The 16,039-nt window shown below is 28.8% G+C and overlaps 9 protein-coding genes across 10 annotated transcripts in view; 6 read left to right on the plus strand and 3 right to left on the minus strand.

Annotated features, from left to right (window-relative positions):
- Positions 1–16,039, minus strand: part of LOC113796956 (sodium/potassium-transporting ATPase subunit alpha-B-like) — a 77,177-nt gene that overhangs the window by 57,144 nt on the left and 3,994 nt on the right. The window lies entirely within an intron of this gene.
- On the plus strand, positions 388–3,419 carry LOC113792227 (uncharacterized). 2 transcript variants are annotated; one of them, XM_075822592.1, is made up of 5 exons: positions 388–651; positions 1,558–1,864; positions 1,929–2,108; positions 2,194–2,223; positions 2,308–3,419. In XM_075822592.1, exons 2-5 carry the CDS (start codon positions 1,852–1,854, stop codon positions 3,417–3,419), a joined length of 1,335 nt encoding a protein of 444 aa, XP_075678707.1. In that variant the 5' UTR covers positions 388–651; positions 1,558–1,851. The 2 variants fall into 2 exon arrangements, with proteins under 2 accessions (XP_075678707.1, XP_075678706.1); XM_075822591.1 differs by lacking the exon at positions 388–651 and having other exon boundaries at positions 973–1,864.
- LOC113792283 (NAD-dependent protein deacylase Sirt4-like) lies at positions 3,411–4,367 on the minus strand. The gene has a single exon (XM_027342199.2). The coding sequence runs from the start codon at positions 4,365–4,367 to the stop codon at positions 3,426–3,428; it is 942 nt and encodes a 313-aa protein (XP_027198000.2). The 3' UTR covers positions 3,411–3,425.
- LOC142645689 (corrinoid adenosyltransferase MMAB-like) lies at positions 4,732–5,469 on the plus strand. Its single transcript, XM_075822607.1, has 2 exons — positions 4,732–5,131; positions 5,183–5,469. The coding sequence occupies exons 1-2, from the start codon at positions 4,732–4,734 to the stop codon at positions 5,467–5,469; spliced, it is 687 nt and encodes a 228-aa protein (XP_075678722.1).
- Positions 5,700–6,708, plus strand: LOC113792223 (proteasome subunit alpha type-7-like). Its single transcript, XM_027342135.2, has 2 exons — positions 5,700–5,929; positions 5,987–6,708. Exons 1-2 carry the CDS (start codon positions 5,834–5,836, stop codon positions 6,623–6,625), a joined length of 735 nt encoding a protein of 244 aa, XP_027197936.2. The 5' UTR covers positions 5,700–5,833; the 3' UTR covers positions 6,626–6,708.
- LOC142645685 (uncharacterized) lies at positions 6,908–8,457 on the plus strand. Its single transcript, XM_075822593.1, has 3 exons — positions 6,908–7,461; positions 7,527–7,658; positions 7,736–8,457. The coding sequence occupies exons 1-3, from the start codon at positions 7,059–7,061 to the stop codon at positions 8,020–8,022; spliced, it is 822 nt and encodes a 273-aa protein (XP_075678708.1). The 5' UTR covers positions 6,908–7,058; the 3' UTR covers positions 8,023–8,457.
- On the minus strand, positions 8,111–10,002 carry LOC142645684 (F-box only protein 47-like). The gene is made up of 4 exons (XM_075822589.1): positions 9,095–10,002; positions 8,643–9,023; positions 8,463–8,588; positions 8,111–8,397 (listed from the first exon to the last, which is right to left on the minus strand). The coding sequence occupies exons 1-4, from the start codon at positions 9,741–9,743 to the stop codon at positions 8,111–8,113; spliced, it is 1,443 nt and encodes a 480-aa protein (XP_075678704.1). The 5' UTR covers positions 9,744–10,002.
- LOC113792177 (COMM domain-containing protein 4) lies at positions 9,855–10,882 on the plus strand. Its single transcript, XM_075822594.1, has 5 exons — positions 9,855–9,966; positions 10,034–10,171; positions 10,233–10,392; positions 10,453–10,533; positions 10,611–10,882. The coding sequence occupies exons 1-5, from the start codon at positions 9,964–9,966 to the stop codon at positions 10,826–10,828; spliced, it is 600 nt and encodes a 199-aa protein (XP_075678709.1). The 5' UTR covers positions 9,855–9,963; the 3' UTR covers positions 10,829–10,882.
- Positions 10,950–13,803, plus strand: LOC113792175 (kinesin-like protein KIF18A). The gene is made up of 2 exons (XM_027342079.2): positions 10,950–12,653; positions 12,719–13,803. The coding sequence occupies exons 1-2, from the start codon at positions 11,208–11,210 to the stop codon at positions 13,703–13,705; spliced, it is 2,433 nt and encodes an 810-aa protein (XP_027197880.2). The 5' UTR covers positions 10,950–11,207; the 3' UTR covers positions 13,706–13,803.

Raw genomic sequence — 16,039 nt, forward strand, 5'->3', positions numbered from 1 at the left:
GAATTTGATGATTTCCCATTAATCGTTGTTGTTGTTGTTATCCCGGTGACATTTTAATTTTGTTCAGGCAACACACACAATTAAAATGTCATCGATATCGACCACAATGATTAAACCGATGTTGATGATATTAATGACAAACTGTATTCCAGAGAGAGAACGAGAGAAAAAAATCAATCAAACAATCAAATTGATGATATCAAATTTGGTTAATAATTGTATTCCTGAATGTGCATTCAAATCAATTCAAATCAAAAATATATCAAACGATACTAAACTTTAACTAACTAACTTGATTGACAAAAAAAAATTTTTTGTTTTTCATTCATTCATTGAAAGTCAATTATCTCAATGAAAATAGATTTTGTAATGGTTTTTGGTTTGATTTGATTTTTAACACCTCTAGAGTTACGCAGAAAGCGCAGCTGCTTCAATTTTATTTCAGAAAAAAAAACAAAAATTTGGCACACGAACTACGCGCGTGCGAATCTTATTGTTATTGTTATGTGATGGGTCAAAGGTCGAAACAATCAACATCAATGAATTGAATCGGGCGATAAACAACAACAACAATTTGTCGCCACACCATCATCAACACCAACCAACCATCAAGGGAACAAAAAAAAACGAAAAACATCGAAAAATGAAATGGTACTTGTAAAAATGAATGAATGGAAAGAAAATCTCGTAAATTAGCTTTTTTGTGGTGGATCGAATAAATCGATGATCATCATCATCATCATTGAAATTCAATTATAGAATTGACTTATGGAACACACACACAATTACAGAATCACAGAATAGATAAAAGCAGATGTTATCATGAATGGATGGATCAGGAATTTTTCCATTTTTTTGTTGTTGATCCTATAAATCCTTATTTATATGAAATGATTATGAATATTTCATATATGAATCATTTTTTTTTTTGGCAAACTAAATCAAGCTACAAATCGATTATAATTAAATAACTTTCACCGAACCATATAAGTGTGTGTGTGTGTGAGAGAGAGAGATAAATTATTTATGATGATGATGATGATGATGATGGCAGATGTCCCGACAAGAACAATTTGTGAAAAGTGTAAATTGTTCATCGCCTAATAGAGTCATCATCATCAAGAGAAATATTCGCCGAATCGTGACGTGAAATGAGAAAATGAAATAATAAATCCAATCACGGCACGATATGATCCGAAACTTTTTTTCACTTGAAACGATCATTTTCAAACGAAGGATGACAGAATTTATCATCAAACGTTTCGGCCATGATATTCTTGCACAGGCGACACGCCTTTTTTTCATCATCAAAAATGTGTGAAAAAAAAGGAATTTTCCATGACTCTTTTTCACACATTCTCAAACGAACTATGTTTGGGTAAGAGAGAGTCATGGATTCTTTCAATTCAAATGAAGAGAGAGAGAGAGAGAGAGAATGAATAGGAGCCATTCTTTAGTAGAGTTTTATTATCATGGAGCATTGTGGATATTATTAAGCTCCGCCTTTAAATAATTCAACCAATCAAAATGATTAAAATAAAATTTTGGGGGAAAAAGTGGGCGGATGTTTTTTTCGATATAGGTCTATCCCCGTAATAATATTTGATGATGGTTACGACAAACATCGAGGAGTCATGGATTCAAATCATTCGACAACGACAACGGCGAATCTGACCAGGAATTTCGGTTATCCAAAAACCAAAACCCGAACCGAAAATTTAAAAGGATTTTTTTTGTCACAGACACACACCAACCGATCATCATCATCATCAGTTACCGATTAGTTTTTGGATTGTCAACGTAATCATCAACAACCTCGAAAACCAGAAAAGAAGAAACCAGAAAAAGAATATGCCTCATACAGGTAAGGTATCCTGAAGAAAAATTGAAAAAAATTAACCCTTGATTATCAATGAAATGAAAAAAAGGTCAAGCTGGTATCAATCAATTAGGTGGTATATTTGTAAATGGTCGTCCATTACCATTACATGTTCGTCATCGTATTATTGAATTAGCATTATTAGGTGTTAGACCATGTGATATATCCAGGCAATTATTAGTATCACATGGTTGTGTATCAAAAATTTTAACCAGATTTTATGAAACGGGTAAGTTTTTCGGTTTTTTTTGGTTAATTTTTTTCAAATATCGATAAATATCTAATAATAATCATGTGATTTGCTGGGATCAAAGGATCAATCAAACCGGGAACCAATCATCTAAGTAAGTATTTTATTTCTGTTTGAAATTTTTTTTTTGAAAAACTTTGAAAAATGTCCCCCCCCCCAAAAAAATAACTAAAATAAGGAGGTGGTAAAAATAATAATCGATCGGGATCAAATTCAAACAACAACAACAATTCTAACAATTCAACACCAAATTTAGTAAAAAGAATATTACGTTTACGTAATGAAAATCCAGCATTATTTGCATGGGAAATACGTGAATTATTACGTAAAGAATTACAACAATCATCATCATCATCATCATCAACATCAACAACATTATCATCAAATGATGACGTATCAATCAATAATTCTGATAATCATCATCATCATCAAGGGTTAAATCTTCAATCATCATCATCATCGATACCTGGAACATCGACAAATCATCAACAACAACAACAATCATCATCATCTATGATCAATCGATCGATTATAGATCCGGTGACAATAAATTTCCAGCCATCAACATCATCATCAACATCGTTATCGACGAATGTTAATTATTTAAATATTTTAAATTCATCATCATCATCGACATCGACATCAACATTTGTGCAATCATTATATCAATCATCATCATCATCAACAACATCTAATCATCATTGGAATGCAATTATTTCACATTATCAACAACAACAACAACAACAACAATTTCAACAACAACAACAACAACCGATAAATCGATCATCAAAACGTAAATTTAAAACATATTTGATTGATGAAATATTGAAAAATGATGATGATGATGATGGTGATGGTGATGAACGAATTAAAAATATTGTTGAAAAAAGTAATCAAATAGAATCCGATACAATCGATACAACAATCGATATCGAACAACAGGAAAAAAGTTCATCACTATCGAATGAAATTATCGAAAAACAATCATCGTCATCATCGGGAAAAAATCGAATCGAATCATCGAACACAACAATATTCGAACATCAACACCAACAACAGCAGCAAGGATGTTCAAATGCATATTATAATTATCTTTATCAAACTTTTATCTGTAAACATCAACAACAGCAACAAATTTCAACAAAAAAAGATAAAAATATGATGATCAAAACAACAAATCAACCATCACAATTTGTCGAATCATCATCATCATCATCCAATTCATCTGCATCATCATCATTGAATAATTCAATTATTGATTGTGAAATAAATGATGAATTTAATAAATAAATTAAATTAGATTTGAATTTTTGTAATTACATCACTAATTTTTGAATCAATTTTTAAAATAATATCATTATTATTTTGATCATTTTGTAAAAAAGTATCAGCTCTAGTTGGACCAATATTAACAATTGCTAATGGTTTTTTCAATTGAATTTGTTGTAAAATAAAACGAAATATTGAAAATACTTTTAATGATGATCCAAGCACAAGTAATGAATCACATTCATTATTTAATTTTTTATAAATTTTTTCCACTAAATATTGATCAACATTATCACCGAAAAAAACAATATCAGGTTTGAGTAAACCATAACAACGTTGACATGATGGATACCGAAATGAATAAACGAAATCATCGATAATATCGATATCACCGTCCGGACGTATCGTTCGATTGTTGTTGTTTTCGTTATTTTCTTGTAATAATTTTGCTCGTAATGATTTATCATCATTAAGTAAATCTGAATTCATTTCGGTAAGAATTGTTTGAAATAAAATTCTAGATATACGATGATTACAATCAATACATTTTACATTGTAAAGATTACCATGTAATTCTATTACTGATTCACTACCAGCTTTATGATGTAATCGATCAACATTTTGTGTAATGATTGTATTCAATTTCCCAAATCGTTGCCAATCAGTTAATGTTAAATGGCTAATATTTGGTTGACAATTATGAATATAATTCCATCCTAAAAAACTTCTTGCCCAATATCGTTGTCTTGATGAATGATTACCAAGAAATTCTGAATAATTCATTGGACGATAACCATTACGTGAATAAAGGCCAACATCTTTTGAACGATAATCTGGTAGACCACTTTCAGTGGAAATACCAGCACCGGTTATTACAGCTAATTTTTTACTTTTATCAATAAATATTTGTAATAATTCTATATCTTTTTCGGTACAGGTTTTAAATGCTGGTACAAAGTTTCTGGCCATTTTTTTTTTTGTTTTATTTATCACATTAATAGAAGAAAAAAGAGAAATTACAACAATTAGATCAAATCAAATCTCTCATTCAAGATGATCGAGCCACGAAGATCCAATATGTTTTTCTGTCTGTCTTTGTATATCTTTAATTTGATTTTAACTTCAAGACACGGCGTCATGCTCTGGATAAAAACAACAACAACTGAGTTTCTTACAAAAGAGAGTGAATATGATTATTATGATAATAATGATGTTTATAATTTCAATGCTGCTTCTACATTCTCTCTCTATACTCTCATATAAGATATATAACTCAATCGTCATCATCATCATCATCATGTTTTGGTTTATATGTTTAACAACATTAACAGCAATGGCATCTGTACCTATTTATCGAATATTCGGCACAACAATTCGTCATCGTTCACGATTATTATGTCAACATTTTTATCGTTCATCCCTTGTTAATAATCATTGGAATCAAACATTATCGTTGTCGTCGTCATCGAATGGTAAAGAAAAATTTCGTATTTATACTCGTACTGGTGATAGTGGTACATCGGGATTATTTACCGGTGAACGTCGACCAAAAGATGATGCCATATTTGAAGCTTTAGGTACAACGGATGAACTTACTTCCTCGATTGGTTTGGCTCGTGAATTTATCAATGATCCAATAATTCTTGATGAACTTGAACAAATTCAATGTATTCTACAGGATTTACAGGCAACAGTTGCAACACCAAAAAGTTCATCAAATGAATTTCAATTACGTAAAACAAAATGGAATGTTAATCATTTGATTGATTTGGAAAAATGGTTAGAAATTCATACGGATAAATTACCACCATTACGTAATTTTATTCTACCATCTGGTGGTAAAGCTGCATCTTCATTACATTTGGCAAGAGCTATATGTCGACGTGCTGAACGAAGATTAATTCCATTGTTAGATGAAGGTCTGGAACTTCCAGTTGTACAATATTTAAATCGTCTTAGTTCATATCTTTTTATTGTGGCAAGAGTTTGTTGTCAACAAGAAGGCCATAAAGAAGTTGTTTATTGGGAACGACCAAAATATAATCGTCAAAATGATGATGATGATGATTAACCCCTTTGTGATCTAATTATTCTGTTAATTTTTGTTTGCTCTAATTATATCTTATAAAATAATACTCAAGAATAAAATTTTATATTTTTCTATGGAAATTATATATTTTTTTTAAATAAAAAAATTTAAAAAAAATTCAAATTTTCGAAAATCTTTTTAAATAATTGACATTCAGGAACATTGTTTATGAATGGTGTTGAAAATTTTCACACACACACACACACACATTCTCAATCGAATGATTATTGTTTAGTCATTGTCACAACCATCAAAAGAAATTTTAATTTGAAACAATTTTTCTTTTCAAAAAAAACATTTATTTACTTTTATAATTAAGTATCGTTTGATTCAAAATATTCTAACAATGAGTTATGATCGTGCTATAACTGTTTTTTCACCCGATGGTCATCTATTTCAAGTGGAATATGCACAAGAAGCTGTAAAAAAAGGTTCAACTGCGGTAAGTTTATTAAGTCAAAAAAAATTTCAATGATAATTGTTTATTATCGATCAATAGGTTGGTGTTCGAGGAAAAAATATTGTTGTTTTAGCTGTGGAGAAAAAATCCGTTGGAAAACTACAAGAAGATCGAACAGTGAGAAAAATATGTTTATTAGATGAACATGTTATGATGGCATTTGCCGGTTTGACAGCTGATGCTCGAATTCTAATCGATCGTGCTCGTATTGAATGTCAAAGTTATCGTTTGACAGTTGAAGATAAAGTTTCAGTAGAATACATTACCCGTTATATTGCCCAACTTAAACAAAAATATACCCAATCAAATGGTCGTCGTCCATTCGGTATTTCGAATCTAATTGCTGGATTCGATGATGATGGTACACCAAGACTTTATCAAACCGATCCATCGGGTGTTTATCATGGTTGGAAAGCAAACACTACTGGTCGTAATGCTAAATCTGTTCTAGAATATTTGGAAAAGAATTATAATGATGAAGCAATCGAAACAAATGAATCAACAATCAAATTAGCCATCAAAGCTTTATTAGAAGTTGTACAAGGTAAAAATCTTGAAGTAGCTGTTATGGAAAAAGGTAAATTAATGCGTGTATTAGCTGCCGAAGAAATTGATAAATTTGTTACACAAATCGAAAAAGAAAAAGAAGAAGAAATGGAAAAAAAGAAAGCTAAATAATCAGAAAGAATTTTCAAACAACAAAAATAAATTTTGTACTGATTTCTTTAATGATAATAAAACAAACAAATTTTTTTTATCAACTTTGAATTTGTTTTTCGTGAAAAAAAGTTCCTATGGAAACTTTAACAAACCAAACGGAACTTAATATTTGCCTTGCTGGCTGGGTAAAATTGTTGCAAAAAAAAAGATTATTGATTATGATCAACACCATTAACGATATAATTTTTTGTTTCGTATCATCGATTCGATTGAATTGATTTTGATAATTTTTCATATCATTCAATTTGCGATATGCGTTTCAACGAAAGCTTAACTGTTGATTATTAAATGTTTCATTTCAATTTCGACCTTTGAATCATCATATATATCACTCTTATTTCATATTTTTTTTCTCCTACGTTGAGCTCAACAATCCAACCAGAAAATAAAAATGAATCAAATTTACCTGTTTCGAATGTTATTTAATATTGTCATTATGATGATGTCAATTGTTGTTGTTGAATCAACAGTTATATATACAAAATATCCAAATCTTTGTGGACAAAATACAAGTCTTTCGGAACCGAATATTGTTTTGAAAATTGATTTTAATGTTGATGAACAATTAGTTAATAATAATGATAATTGTACAACAATCATTCAATGGACTGGTTCACCAGATATTCGTTTAATACCGAAAATTATACAAACCAATAATATAATGTTAAATCAAACAGCTAATGATAATGATTCGAAAACAATTGTTTTGGATATTATTGAAACACCTGGTCGTATTTTTCAATTGAATATTTATGGATCGAAAGCATTTTATCTGGCCATGATACCAACGAATGGTATGTAAAATTTTTTTGTTGTTGTTGATAATTTTGATATAACGAAAAAAAAAATTGTTTCACAGTTAACAAAGATATTGATGGTCATTGTATGGATGATTATTTGGATTGTGGTTCAAAATATTGTATACATCGTGATTTGGTTTGTGAACGAATTATTCATTGTTATCCATCAAGTTTAATCTGTGATGATAAAAGTAAGTAAAATTTTTAAACAAACTGAATCCACTTACCATATTAATCAATTCATTTTTCTATTTTCAACTGAAATTAGCTCCATCGAATGAATTTCTTGTACTATCATTTCTTGCTGTTGTATTTTCCTGTCTACTTGTATCAATGATATTGTCCGTATTTATTTATTACAAGATTCGTTCTAGTAATAATGAATTGAATGATAAATTATTGATTGGTAACAGGACAAATTTGAAACCAAAATTATATGGAACTGTTAATGGTGATAGTTTTGCATCATTACCATCCGATAATCATCTATTTAAAACACGATTCTATCAAAATATTCAACATTATAATGAAAGATTAAATTCATATATTAAATGAATGATTTTTTAATGTTTGTTTATTGATTAGATTATCGAAAATCAAATTTGATTAGATTATATAATTTGAAGATTGAAATTGAATGAAGTTAATGAAGATTTTGATAACATTTTAATAGTATAATTTTCATCAATTCTAATTGCGATACAATGATATCAGATATTTCATAAATCTCTATATGTTCTTCATCGTTCAATAATTCAACATCGAAAAATGCAGCTGAAAATGCTTCCGGTAATAGCTGAATCAATTCGATTCCATTCTCTTCAACAAGCATTTCAATTATTTTTGCAATCGGTGATAAATCTTTGGCATTTTTATATGTCACTACATTTAGATGACATAATTGTGTAGATACATCGTTAATATAACCTTCTGATATTTTTTTTCGAAATAAAAAGATCAAACAATTTATCATTAAAATTTTTTTTCCAATTTACCTTTAATTTTTTTACTAAAAAAAGCCAATGTCAATTCGACTCCAGCATAATAAAGTATTTGTGATACATTGAATGCTGTCCATTTTGTTGGTGTCATAACGATACGATCAATCAATTCGATCAAAACTTATTAATGAAAATTATTAATAATGAACGAAAACATAATCCAAAAAAACTTACAATCTTTAGTGTAGGAAAATTCTTCGAATTTTACATACAAGAAATACAATGTTAATCCTAAATCTTCAAAACATTTTTCGTTGAAATTTGTATCAGCCAAATCCCACCAGGCAATGTATGGTAATGATGATGTATGAAAATTATTATTCGCCGATACTAATGGACCAAAAATGACGATAAATAACCGGGCTCTCTCTGGCAATGAATAAACATTCACGGTTTTCATTAACCAATCAATTTTTTCCTTCAAATTATTCAACGAATCATATGGATGTGCAAAAATCATTCGGAAAAAATTTCGTACCAATAGTTCTTGTTTTTGTTTGGATCCTAAGGTATTTTTAAGGATTTTTTGAATTTGTAAATCAATTTCACAAACATCTGAAAAGAAATGTTCAGAAAATAAAATTCACCAATCAAGTTAAATGAAAAGGAATTGATAGAAAATATACCTTTAAGTTTTTGAAACATTTTTGAACATTCAAAATCACGCCAACCTTGTATGAAAGAATTGATTAGTTTCGAATAACATTTGATTATCAATTTGAAATGAACATAATCCTGATTGGATAGTAAACGAATTGATGGTATACCAAAACCGGATTTCATGATATGAATAATTATATCAATACGATCATTAGTGGGAAACAAAAGTGTTGATCGTTTGATTAGTAAACCAATTCGAACAAATAGTTGTTGTGTTTCGAAGACGAATTTCGGTTCATATACATCAAAACTATCAAATTGATTTGTTCGGATAAGAAAAACAAATCCCGATTGAGTGAATAAAAAATATTTGATTATAAAGTCACGAATTTTTGAATTGGTCATTGTTAATTGACCAAGTTCTTCGATTGAAAGTAATTGAAATATTTTGATAATTAATTCTTCAGGCAAACGATCAAAATAACCAATCAATTCTTCATTTCGATATTTTTGTCGATCGATATTATTTTTAATTTCGGTATAAAATGGAACTTCATACGATGATAAAATAATTTGTTTATTATTATTTTTCTTCATAATCATATCGGATTCAATTGGTAAAGATGTTGTTGAATTTTTTCGTTTAATTCCGGATCGATTCATGATTATGGTCATTATCGTAGATCATCACAAATATCGAATGTCATTGTCGTTCGATTCACAAAGTGTTCGAAACATTAAAACATTCGAATCGATTTGATTGGCGGATTTGGTTCCAAAAATTTTAAACTTACGATAGTATCGCCCATCACCGATGGGTGGCATCACTGATTATTTTCATTTTCCAAATCGAATGTTTTTTTTTTTTGGTCTGCTCGATTCATTTTAGCGAAAAATGGTAAGCCAAATTCATTTTAAATGGAAAATTTTTTCATTAAAATTCATTTTTTGATTTTTTTAAATAGAAATTCAAATTTTGTGGCGATAATGATTGTCAGGATTGGATACTGGCACAAATCAATGTTTGTTCGAAATTAACATCAATCAAATTAAAATTGATTCTTAAAGAAGTGATGCATCATATTATAAGCGGAAAGCTTGATGTAAGCATTGATCAATTTCCTGATCAATTTAATCAATTAAATGAATGAATTATAATTATAGCTACCAAAAGTTTGTAAATTAACTGCTGATGCAAAACTAACCGAAGAAGAAACGAAAGCTATTTTGGCAGCATTAAATTTTATCATTTTATCTTCAATCAAATATGAAACCGATAGTGAAACATTGTCGAATGAATTACAACAACTTGGTCTACCCAAAGGTTCATAATCAATACTTGATTTTTCTTTTTTTCAATAATCCTGTGTGTGATACATTGCAGAACATTCCATAACTTTATCCAAATCTTATGCCGATAAATTCAATGAAATCAAACAAATGCTACAAGAACAAAGCTTGCGATGTAAGCAATTTTATAATGATATTTAAAATGATATATTGAAATTCAAATTCAAATTTTCTATCCAAATTTTAATCTAGTGGATCCAATGTTGGAATGTTCTTATGAGATTGTATCGAAATTCAATCCAGATCAAACAATGTCTGTACATTGTCCATCATTGTTTTTAACCATAAAAACAAATCCAACAACTACTAAAAATGAAACGACAACATTTCATGTTATACCTGAAAAATTATCTTGTTTGATTAACGATCTCAAAGAGGTGGAAAAAATGATGAATGAATCTGATGATTAAAATCTTTACTTAATAACTTTTATTATTTGAATAAATTGAAAATTTTTATACGTAGTTTATGGACGGATGGCTATGAAATGGAAAAAAAGGTGTGGCTAATTTTGAAAGATGAGCGTTTTTTTTTGAAAATCAGCCAATCACAAATAACCGTTGAAATTTTCGAAGCGTTCGATCCGTGGTGTTACGGTGTGTTCGGTGTGTATGTAAATAAGTTGTTTTTTTTCTTTATTGGGTTCTTTGATCTTTTTTTGTGTTGCTTGTTTTTTTCTCTTCATTATTGAATGGTGATTCTTTTTTCTTTTGTTAAATTGCTTTTGATAAAGACAAAGTATAAAGTATAACATCTGAAAATATCATCCAAAAATCAACAAGTATCACCATGAAAAGATCTTCGAAAAAAAATGATGATCATATTGGTTCGAAATTACCACGATTACAAAATTCAACAAATGATAATGGTTCATCAACATCATCAAATAATGATCGAATAAAAGTTTGTGTTCGTGTACGTCCATTAAAGCCAATAGAATTGGAAACAAATACTAAATCAATAATCGATGTTATTGATAAATCATTATTGGTATTTGATCCATATATTTATGATGAAGATAATAATCAATATGAATATCATGGAAAACGTTATAAAGAAATTGGTAAAAAAGCCAATAAAAATTTACAATTTAATTTTGATCGTGTATTCAATGATGAAGAGAATAATCTTTCTGTTTATACTGAAACAACAAAAGATATGGTTGAAGCATTATTGGCCGGTTATAATTGTTCAGTATTTGCATATGGTTCAACTGGTTCGGGTAAAACGCATACAATGCTTGGATCAACAAATGATCCTGGTGTTATTTTCTTTACAACAATGGATCTTTATAAACAAATTGATGAAGAAAAAGATCAAAATCTTGAACTGAAAATTTCCTATTTTGAAATCTATAATGAAATTATCTATGATCTACTTGATCCAACATCTAATCAACCATTATCTGTACTGGAAAATGCTAATAAAAGTATTACTGTTAAAAATTTAAGCATACATCAACCAAAAGATGCACAGCATTTAATTGAAATGCTTGAATATGGTAATAAAAATCGTAAACAACATCCAACAGATGCTAATGCTGAATCATCACGTTCACATGCCGTATTTCAGATAACGTTACAACGTAAAGATTTTTCCGATGATCAAGATATGTCTATACAGGTTTCAAAAATGAGCCTAATTGATTTGGCTGGTAGTGAACGAGCATCGAATGCATATAAAACATATCGAAGTAATAGTTTACATCGTGAAGGTGGTAATATAAATAAATCATTATTATCATTGGGTAATTGTATTCATGCATTAACAAGTAATAAGAAAGATGTTTATGTACCATATCGTAGTTCAAAATTAACAATGATATTACGTGATTCATTGGGTGGAAATTGTAAAACATTAATGATAGCAACTATTTCACCATCAGCAAATCAATATGAAGAAACACATAATACATTGATATATGCTGAACGTGCACAAGGTATACAATTATTTGCACAAAAAAATAATATATCTGTCGGTGTTCAACCAAGAGATTATAAACGAATTATTGAAAATATGACCAGAGAAAAAGCTAAACTATTGAATACAATTGAAGAATTGAAACAAAAATATCAAAATCATGTGGAATGTGTACCAAAAAATCCAATCAATACATCGAAAGATTCATTGGCTAAATTAAATTCGGTAAAAAATACATTGGATGATCTTTTTCAACAACGTATTGAATTGCGATCAAAACTTTTGGATTGTGAACATAATATAAAAATGTTGGATGTAAGTGTTATTTATCCTTTTGTTTTTATCTTGATTATTTTTACATTATTTTTTCTATTTAACAGTTACGATTATTATTCCGTGAATATGAAAATGAACGGGCAAAGTTATTTAATGTTATTGACGAAGAGAATCGATCGGAACAGACAAAAAGTTTGCATTCGATTTATGGACAAAAATTACATTATTCAAATCTTAAGATTTCGATCGAAGAACAAGTAAAAGAAAATGAAACAAAAATTATGGAATTTGAAAATGATTTGATTGCCGAAACCGATAATGATATTATTGTACGAAGTTATTTTATTGAAAATCATTGTATTGTTAAAAAGAAAGATATGGACATGTTTCAAGAACATTCTAAAAAAATGTTTGAAGAATTTTATTCAAAATATAATGCATTCCATGAGCTTACTGAAGATACATTTAATTATATTTATAAATCATATCATATATTGAATGGTTTAGGGAAATTATCCGAAGAAATGGATGAAAAATTTCAATCGATTGCGCAAAAAATAAATGGTAAAAAAAGTGTTATATGGCGTGATAATATCGATTCAACATCAATGATAAAAACAAAAGCCATAATCAAACTTTTTTCATTACCCGTTTATGATGGTGTAATGAATAATACACCGGAAAATAAACGAAATTTGGTAGCCATACGTGATATAACACCACGTTTATTACGTCCAATACAAAATAATCATAATGGAGGAGGAACACCTATACATATTGGAACAATGAATCATCAAAATCTTGGCAACACAATAACTAAATCTCGTAATGTAGCCATGGTTAATACACCTGGACAACAACAACAACAACATAATTCATCACGTTATTATAATAATAATTATAAAAGTCCAAAATATTTTAATCAACCATGGCCACGATCGATTAGTAGTTCACAACGTAAACAACAACGACAATTTGGCTATCGTAATAATAATAATTTCAATTATAATAATGATGGATTATCAAATTCAAGAGCCAATTCAGAAAACTTTAGCTATAATCCAAATTTTCGACCAAAATTTCGCTTTTAAATAATTACCATTCATTTTAATTTTTATTCATTTATTCATTATGACATAAAAACAAACATATAGTATTAATTATGCTCATAAAATCATTTATTTGCTCATTATGTAAATGTAATTTTTTAATTAATATTTTTCATTTAATTCAATAAATTGTTTTTTTAAAAAATTTGTCGATTTTTTCGAGCTTTAGATGGCAGCACCTGATTTACAAAAGTGAGAATTGTCATTATTCTTTTTTTTCCCCTGAATGATGATGGATCAAACAAAATTTAAAGAATTTAAATTTATTATTTTAGGTGATGATATTTAGAAATAAATTCACTACAAATGTTTATTTATAGCTGCAAAATAGCGTAAGCAACAACCAAAAACAATTGCGTTGTTTCGTGCGATTCAATCAATCAATCAATCGTATACCATTGATCGATTGATTGATTAACTTTTTATTTAGATTTTTTTTTCCAACAAACAAGAAAAAAAATGATTCCAAATTTAACTTCTTTTTTTTCGGTTGGTTGTTGTTTGATTGAATAATTGATAAGTGATGAGTGATGATCACATTATCACTTCCGACAATTTTGTTTTTCGGGAAATATTCCGTGCAAAGAAAGTGAAAATAAAAAAAAAGAAAACCAAGAAAGATTTTCTCCTAATTCAAATGTAATTTACCAGCAAAGGCAAAGCAGCAGAGAAAAAAAAACGGTGATAAATTAAATTTTCAAAATATCGATCGTCTGCCATGTCTATTTTTCGAATCATTATTGTTGTTGTTACTTGATGCTCGAATCGAATCAAATTGAATCAAATTGAATTGAATTGATGTTTTAGTCATTTTCCAGTTTCGACAACAATATCCAGAATATGAATAAAAACGAAACATTCAATTCATTCATTCATTCATTCAATTTTTTCAGACTTTTCAACCAAAACACAAACACTCTTTAAACATTTTGATGGTGATTTTTTTTCGCACTTTTTTTTCTTGTTCAGACAAAAAAAAAGAAACCAGATACGAATGATGATGCCGCGGTTAATCATCGATTGGGTGGAAAACAGAAACAGAAACAGAAAAATTCTTTAACATTTGTTGTTGTTGATGTTCACACTTTGTTAAAAATGAAATGATTTTTTTTTTGTTTTCTGCTTTCATTTTGCTATGTTTAAACAAACCAAATAGCTGAATAGTTTGGTGATGCTATTGTTTTGTAGAGAATTTCATTCATTCTTTTGGCTTGTCTCGTGTTTCTTTGATTGACAAGAACAATATTATGTGTGTGTGTGTGCGGAAAAAGGTAAGGTAAAAATTGATCTTTGGCTTTGGCTACGTTTTTTTTTGTTGTTGTTGTTGATCCAAATTGAATGTGTTAATGATTATGATAATTATCATCATTCATTTGATCTAAAATAAATGGATGGAAATCATTTTTTTTTCTTCTTTTGATTGTGGTGGCCTTCGACATTTGTTGATTGTTTAGTTGTTGAATGTTGCCAAAGGGAAACAAAAAAAAACCGAGCCCCGAAAAAAAAAGAAAGAAAATGTTTTCTTCTGGTCTTTTGAAGTAAAAATAATTTGTTATTATCTTCGTCAATTATGGCGGGTAGACACAATTCAATTCAATTCAATTCGATAACAATGATAATGGTTAATGGTTAACTATATGGATATTCTTTTCTTTTTTTGTTGTTGTTAATGATAATTTACGCATGCCATGCAATGATCGTCAGTCATCCATGTATACATTATTTTTATTGTATGTTGTATTGGGTCGTCGTCGAAAACCATTACATAATTTTCTTTTTCTTCTTTGATTTCAATCATTGATGATGGCAAAAAGGAAAGATTGTGAAGATGATTTTTCTCTTGGATTCGAAAAAGAATTCATTAATTTATTGTGCGTTTACCTCGCACCTATTATGAATCGAGAATCTTGATTCATTCAAATTCAAAAAAGAAATGACCAGAAGAAGAAAAAAAACATTATCGTTCAGCTTTTGCTTGTGTTCGGTTTGAAAATCAATTAATTTGCACACTTCTGGTGTTGATCGTTGTTGTTGAATTGAAATGATGGAGAAAAACGACGAACCAAAAAAAAAAATCATTTTTGAAAGCCACTTTTTTTTCACTTTTCACAATTGTTGTTATTGTTGTTTGAATTCCTGATCAATCAATCAATCAATCAATCAATCGATCGATTTAATTTGATTTGATTCGATTAGCTTTTCTGCCTTTTTTGCTTCGTTCATCTTCGTTCTTATTGTGATCCATTATCATTATGGAATAAAAAATTTAAATGTTTCTATTCAACTTTAATCATTATTGATGATGATTATTGATTT

This window comes from Dermatophagoides pteronyssinus, unplaced genomic scaffold (assembly GCF_027571235.1).
Source record: "Dermatophagoides pteronyssinus isolate colony J.1.1.1.1 unplaced genomic scaffold, Derpt_VIB-CSIC_2022.12 sq0018, whole genome shotgun sequence".
Lineage (NCBI taxonomy): Eukaryota > Metazoa > Arthropoda > Arachnida > Sarcoptiformes > Pyroglyphidae > Dermatophagoides > Dermatophagoides pteronyssinus.

What these genes read in the sequence shown, in the direction of transcription:
- LOC113792177 (XM_075822594.1), top strand. An exon ending in TTATAAGCGGAAAGCTTGAT is followed by an intron (nt 10,172 to 10,232) that starts GTAAGCATTGAT and finishes TTATAATTATAG; the next exon opens with CTACCAAAAGTTTGTAAATT. An exon ending in ACAACTTGGTCTACCCAAAG is followed by an intron (nt 10,393 to 10,452) that starts GTTCATAATCAA and finishes GATACATTGCAG; the next exon opens with AACATTCCATAACTTTATCC.
- LOC113792283 (XM_027342199.2), bottom strand. Translation starts at nt 4,367, where the DNA reads ATGGCCAGAAACTTTGTACCAGCATTTAAAACCTGTACCGAAAAAGAT.
- LOC113792223 (XM_027342135.2), top strand. Translation starts at nt 5,834, where the DNA reads ATGAGTTATGATCGTGCTATAACTGTTTTTTCACCCGATGGTCATCTA. An exon ending in TAAAAAAAGGTTCAACTGCG is followed by an intron (nt 5,930 to 5,986) that starts GTAAGTTTATTA and finishes ATCGATCAATAG; the next exon opens with GTTGGTGTTCGAGGAAAAAA.
- LOC113792175 (XM_027342079.2), top strand. Translation starts at nt 11,208, where the DNA reads ATGAAAAGATCTTCGAAAAAAAATGATGATCATATTGGTTCGAAATTA. An exon ending in ATAATATAAAAATGTTGGAT is followed by an intron (nt 12,654 to 12,718) that starts GTAAGTGTTATT and finishes TCTATTTAACAG; the next exon opens with TTACGATTATTATTCCGTGA.
- LOC113792227 (XM_075822592.1), top strand. An exon ending in AACCAGATTTTATGAAACGG is followed by an intron (nt 2,109 to 2,193) that starts GTAAGTTTTTCG and finishes CTGGGATCAAAG; the next exon opens with GATCAATCAAACCGGGAACC. An exon ending in ACCGGGAACCAATCATCTAA is followed by an intron (nt 2,224 to 2,307) that starts GTAAGTATTTTA and finishes AACTAAAATAAG; the next exon opens with GAGGTGGTAAAAATAATAAT.
- LOC142645685 (XM_075822593.1), top strand. Translation starts at nt 7,059, where the DNA reads ATGAATCAAATTTACCTGTTTCGAATGTTATTTAATATTGTCATTATG. An exon ending in GGCCATGATACCAACGAATG is followed by an intron (nt 7,462 to 7,526) that starts GTATGTAAAATT and finishes ATTGTTTCACAG; the next exon opens with TTAACAAAGATATTGATGGT. An exon ending in TTTAATCTGTGATGATAAAA is followed by an intron (nt 7,659 to 7,735) that starts GTAAGTAAAATT and finishes AACTGAAATTAG; the next exon opens with CTCCATCGAATGAATTTCTT.
- LOC142645689 (XM_075822607.1), top strand. Translation starts at nt 4,732, where the DNA reads ATGGCATCTGTACCTATTTATCGAATATTCGGCACAACAATTCGTCAT. An exon ending in ATCAAATGAATTTCAATTAC is followed by an intron (nt 5,132 to 5,182) that starts GTAAAACAAAAT and finishes AAAAATGGTTAG; the next exon opens with AAATTCATACGGATAAATTA.
- LOC142645684 (XM_075822589.1), bottom strand. Translation starts at nt 9,743, where the DNA reads ATGACCATAATCATGAATCGATCCGGAATTAAACGAAAAAATTCAACA. An exon ending in AATGTTTCAAAAACTTAAAG is followed by an intron (nt 9,024 to 9,094) that starts GTATATTTTCTA and finishes ATTTCTTTTCAG; the next exon opens with ATGTTTGTGAAATTGATTTA. An exon ending in TTTTAGTAAAAAAATTAAAG is followed by an intron (nt 8,398 to 8,462) that starts GTAAATTGGAAA and finishes AAAAAATATCAG; the next exon opens with AAGGTTATATTAACGATGTA.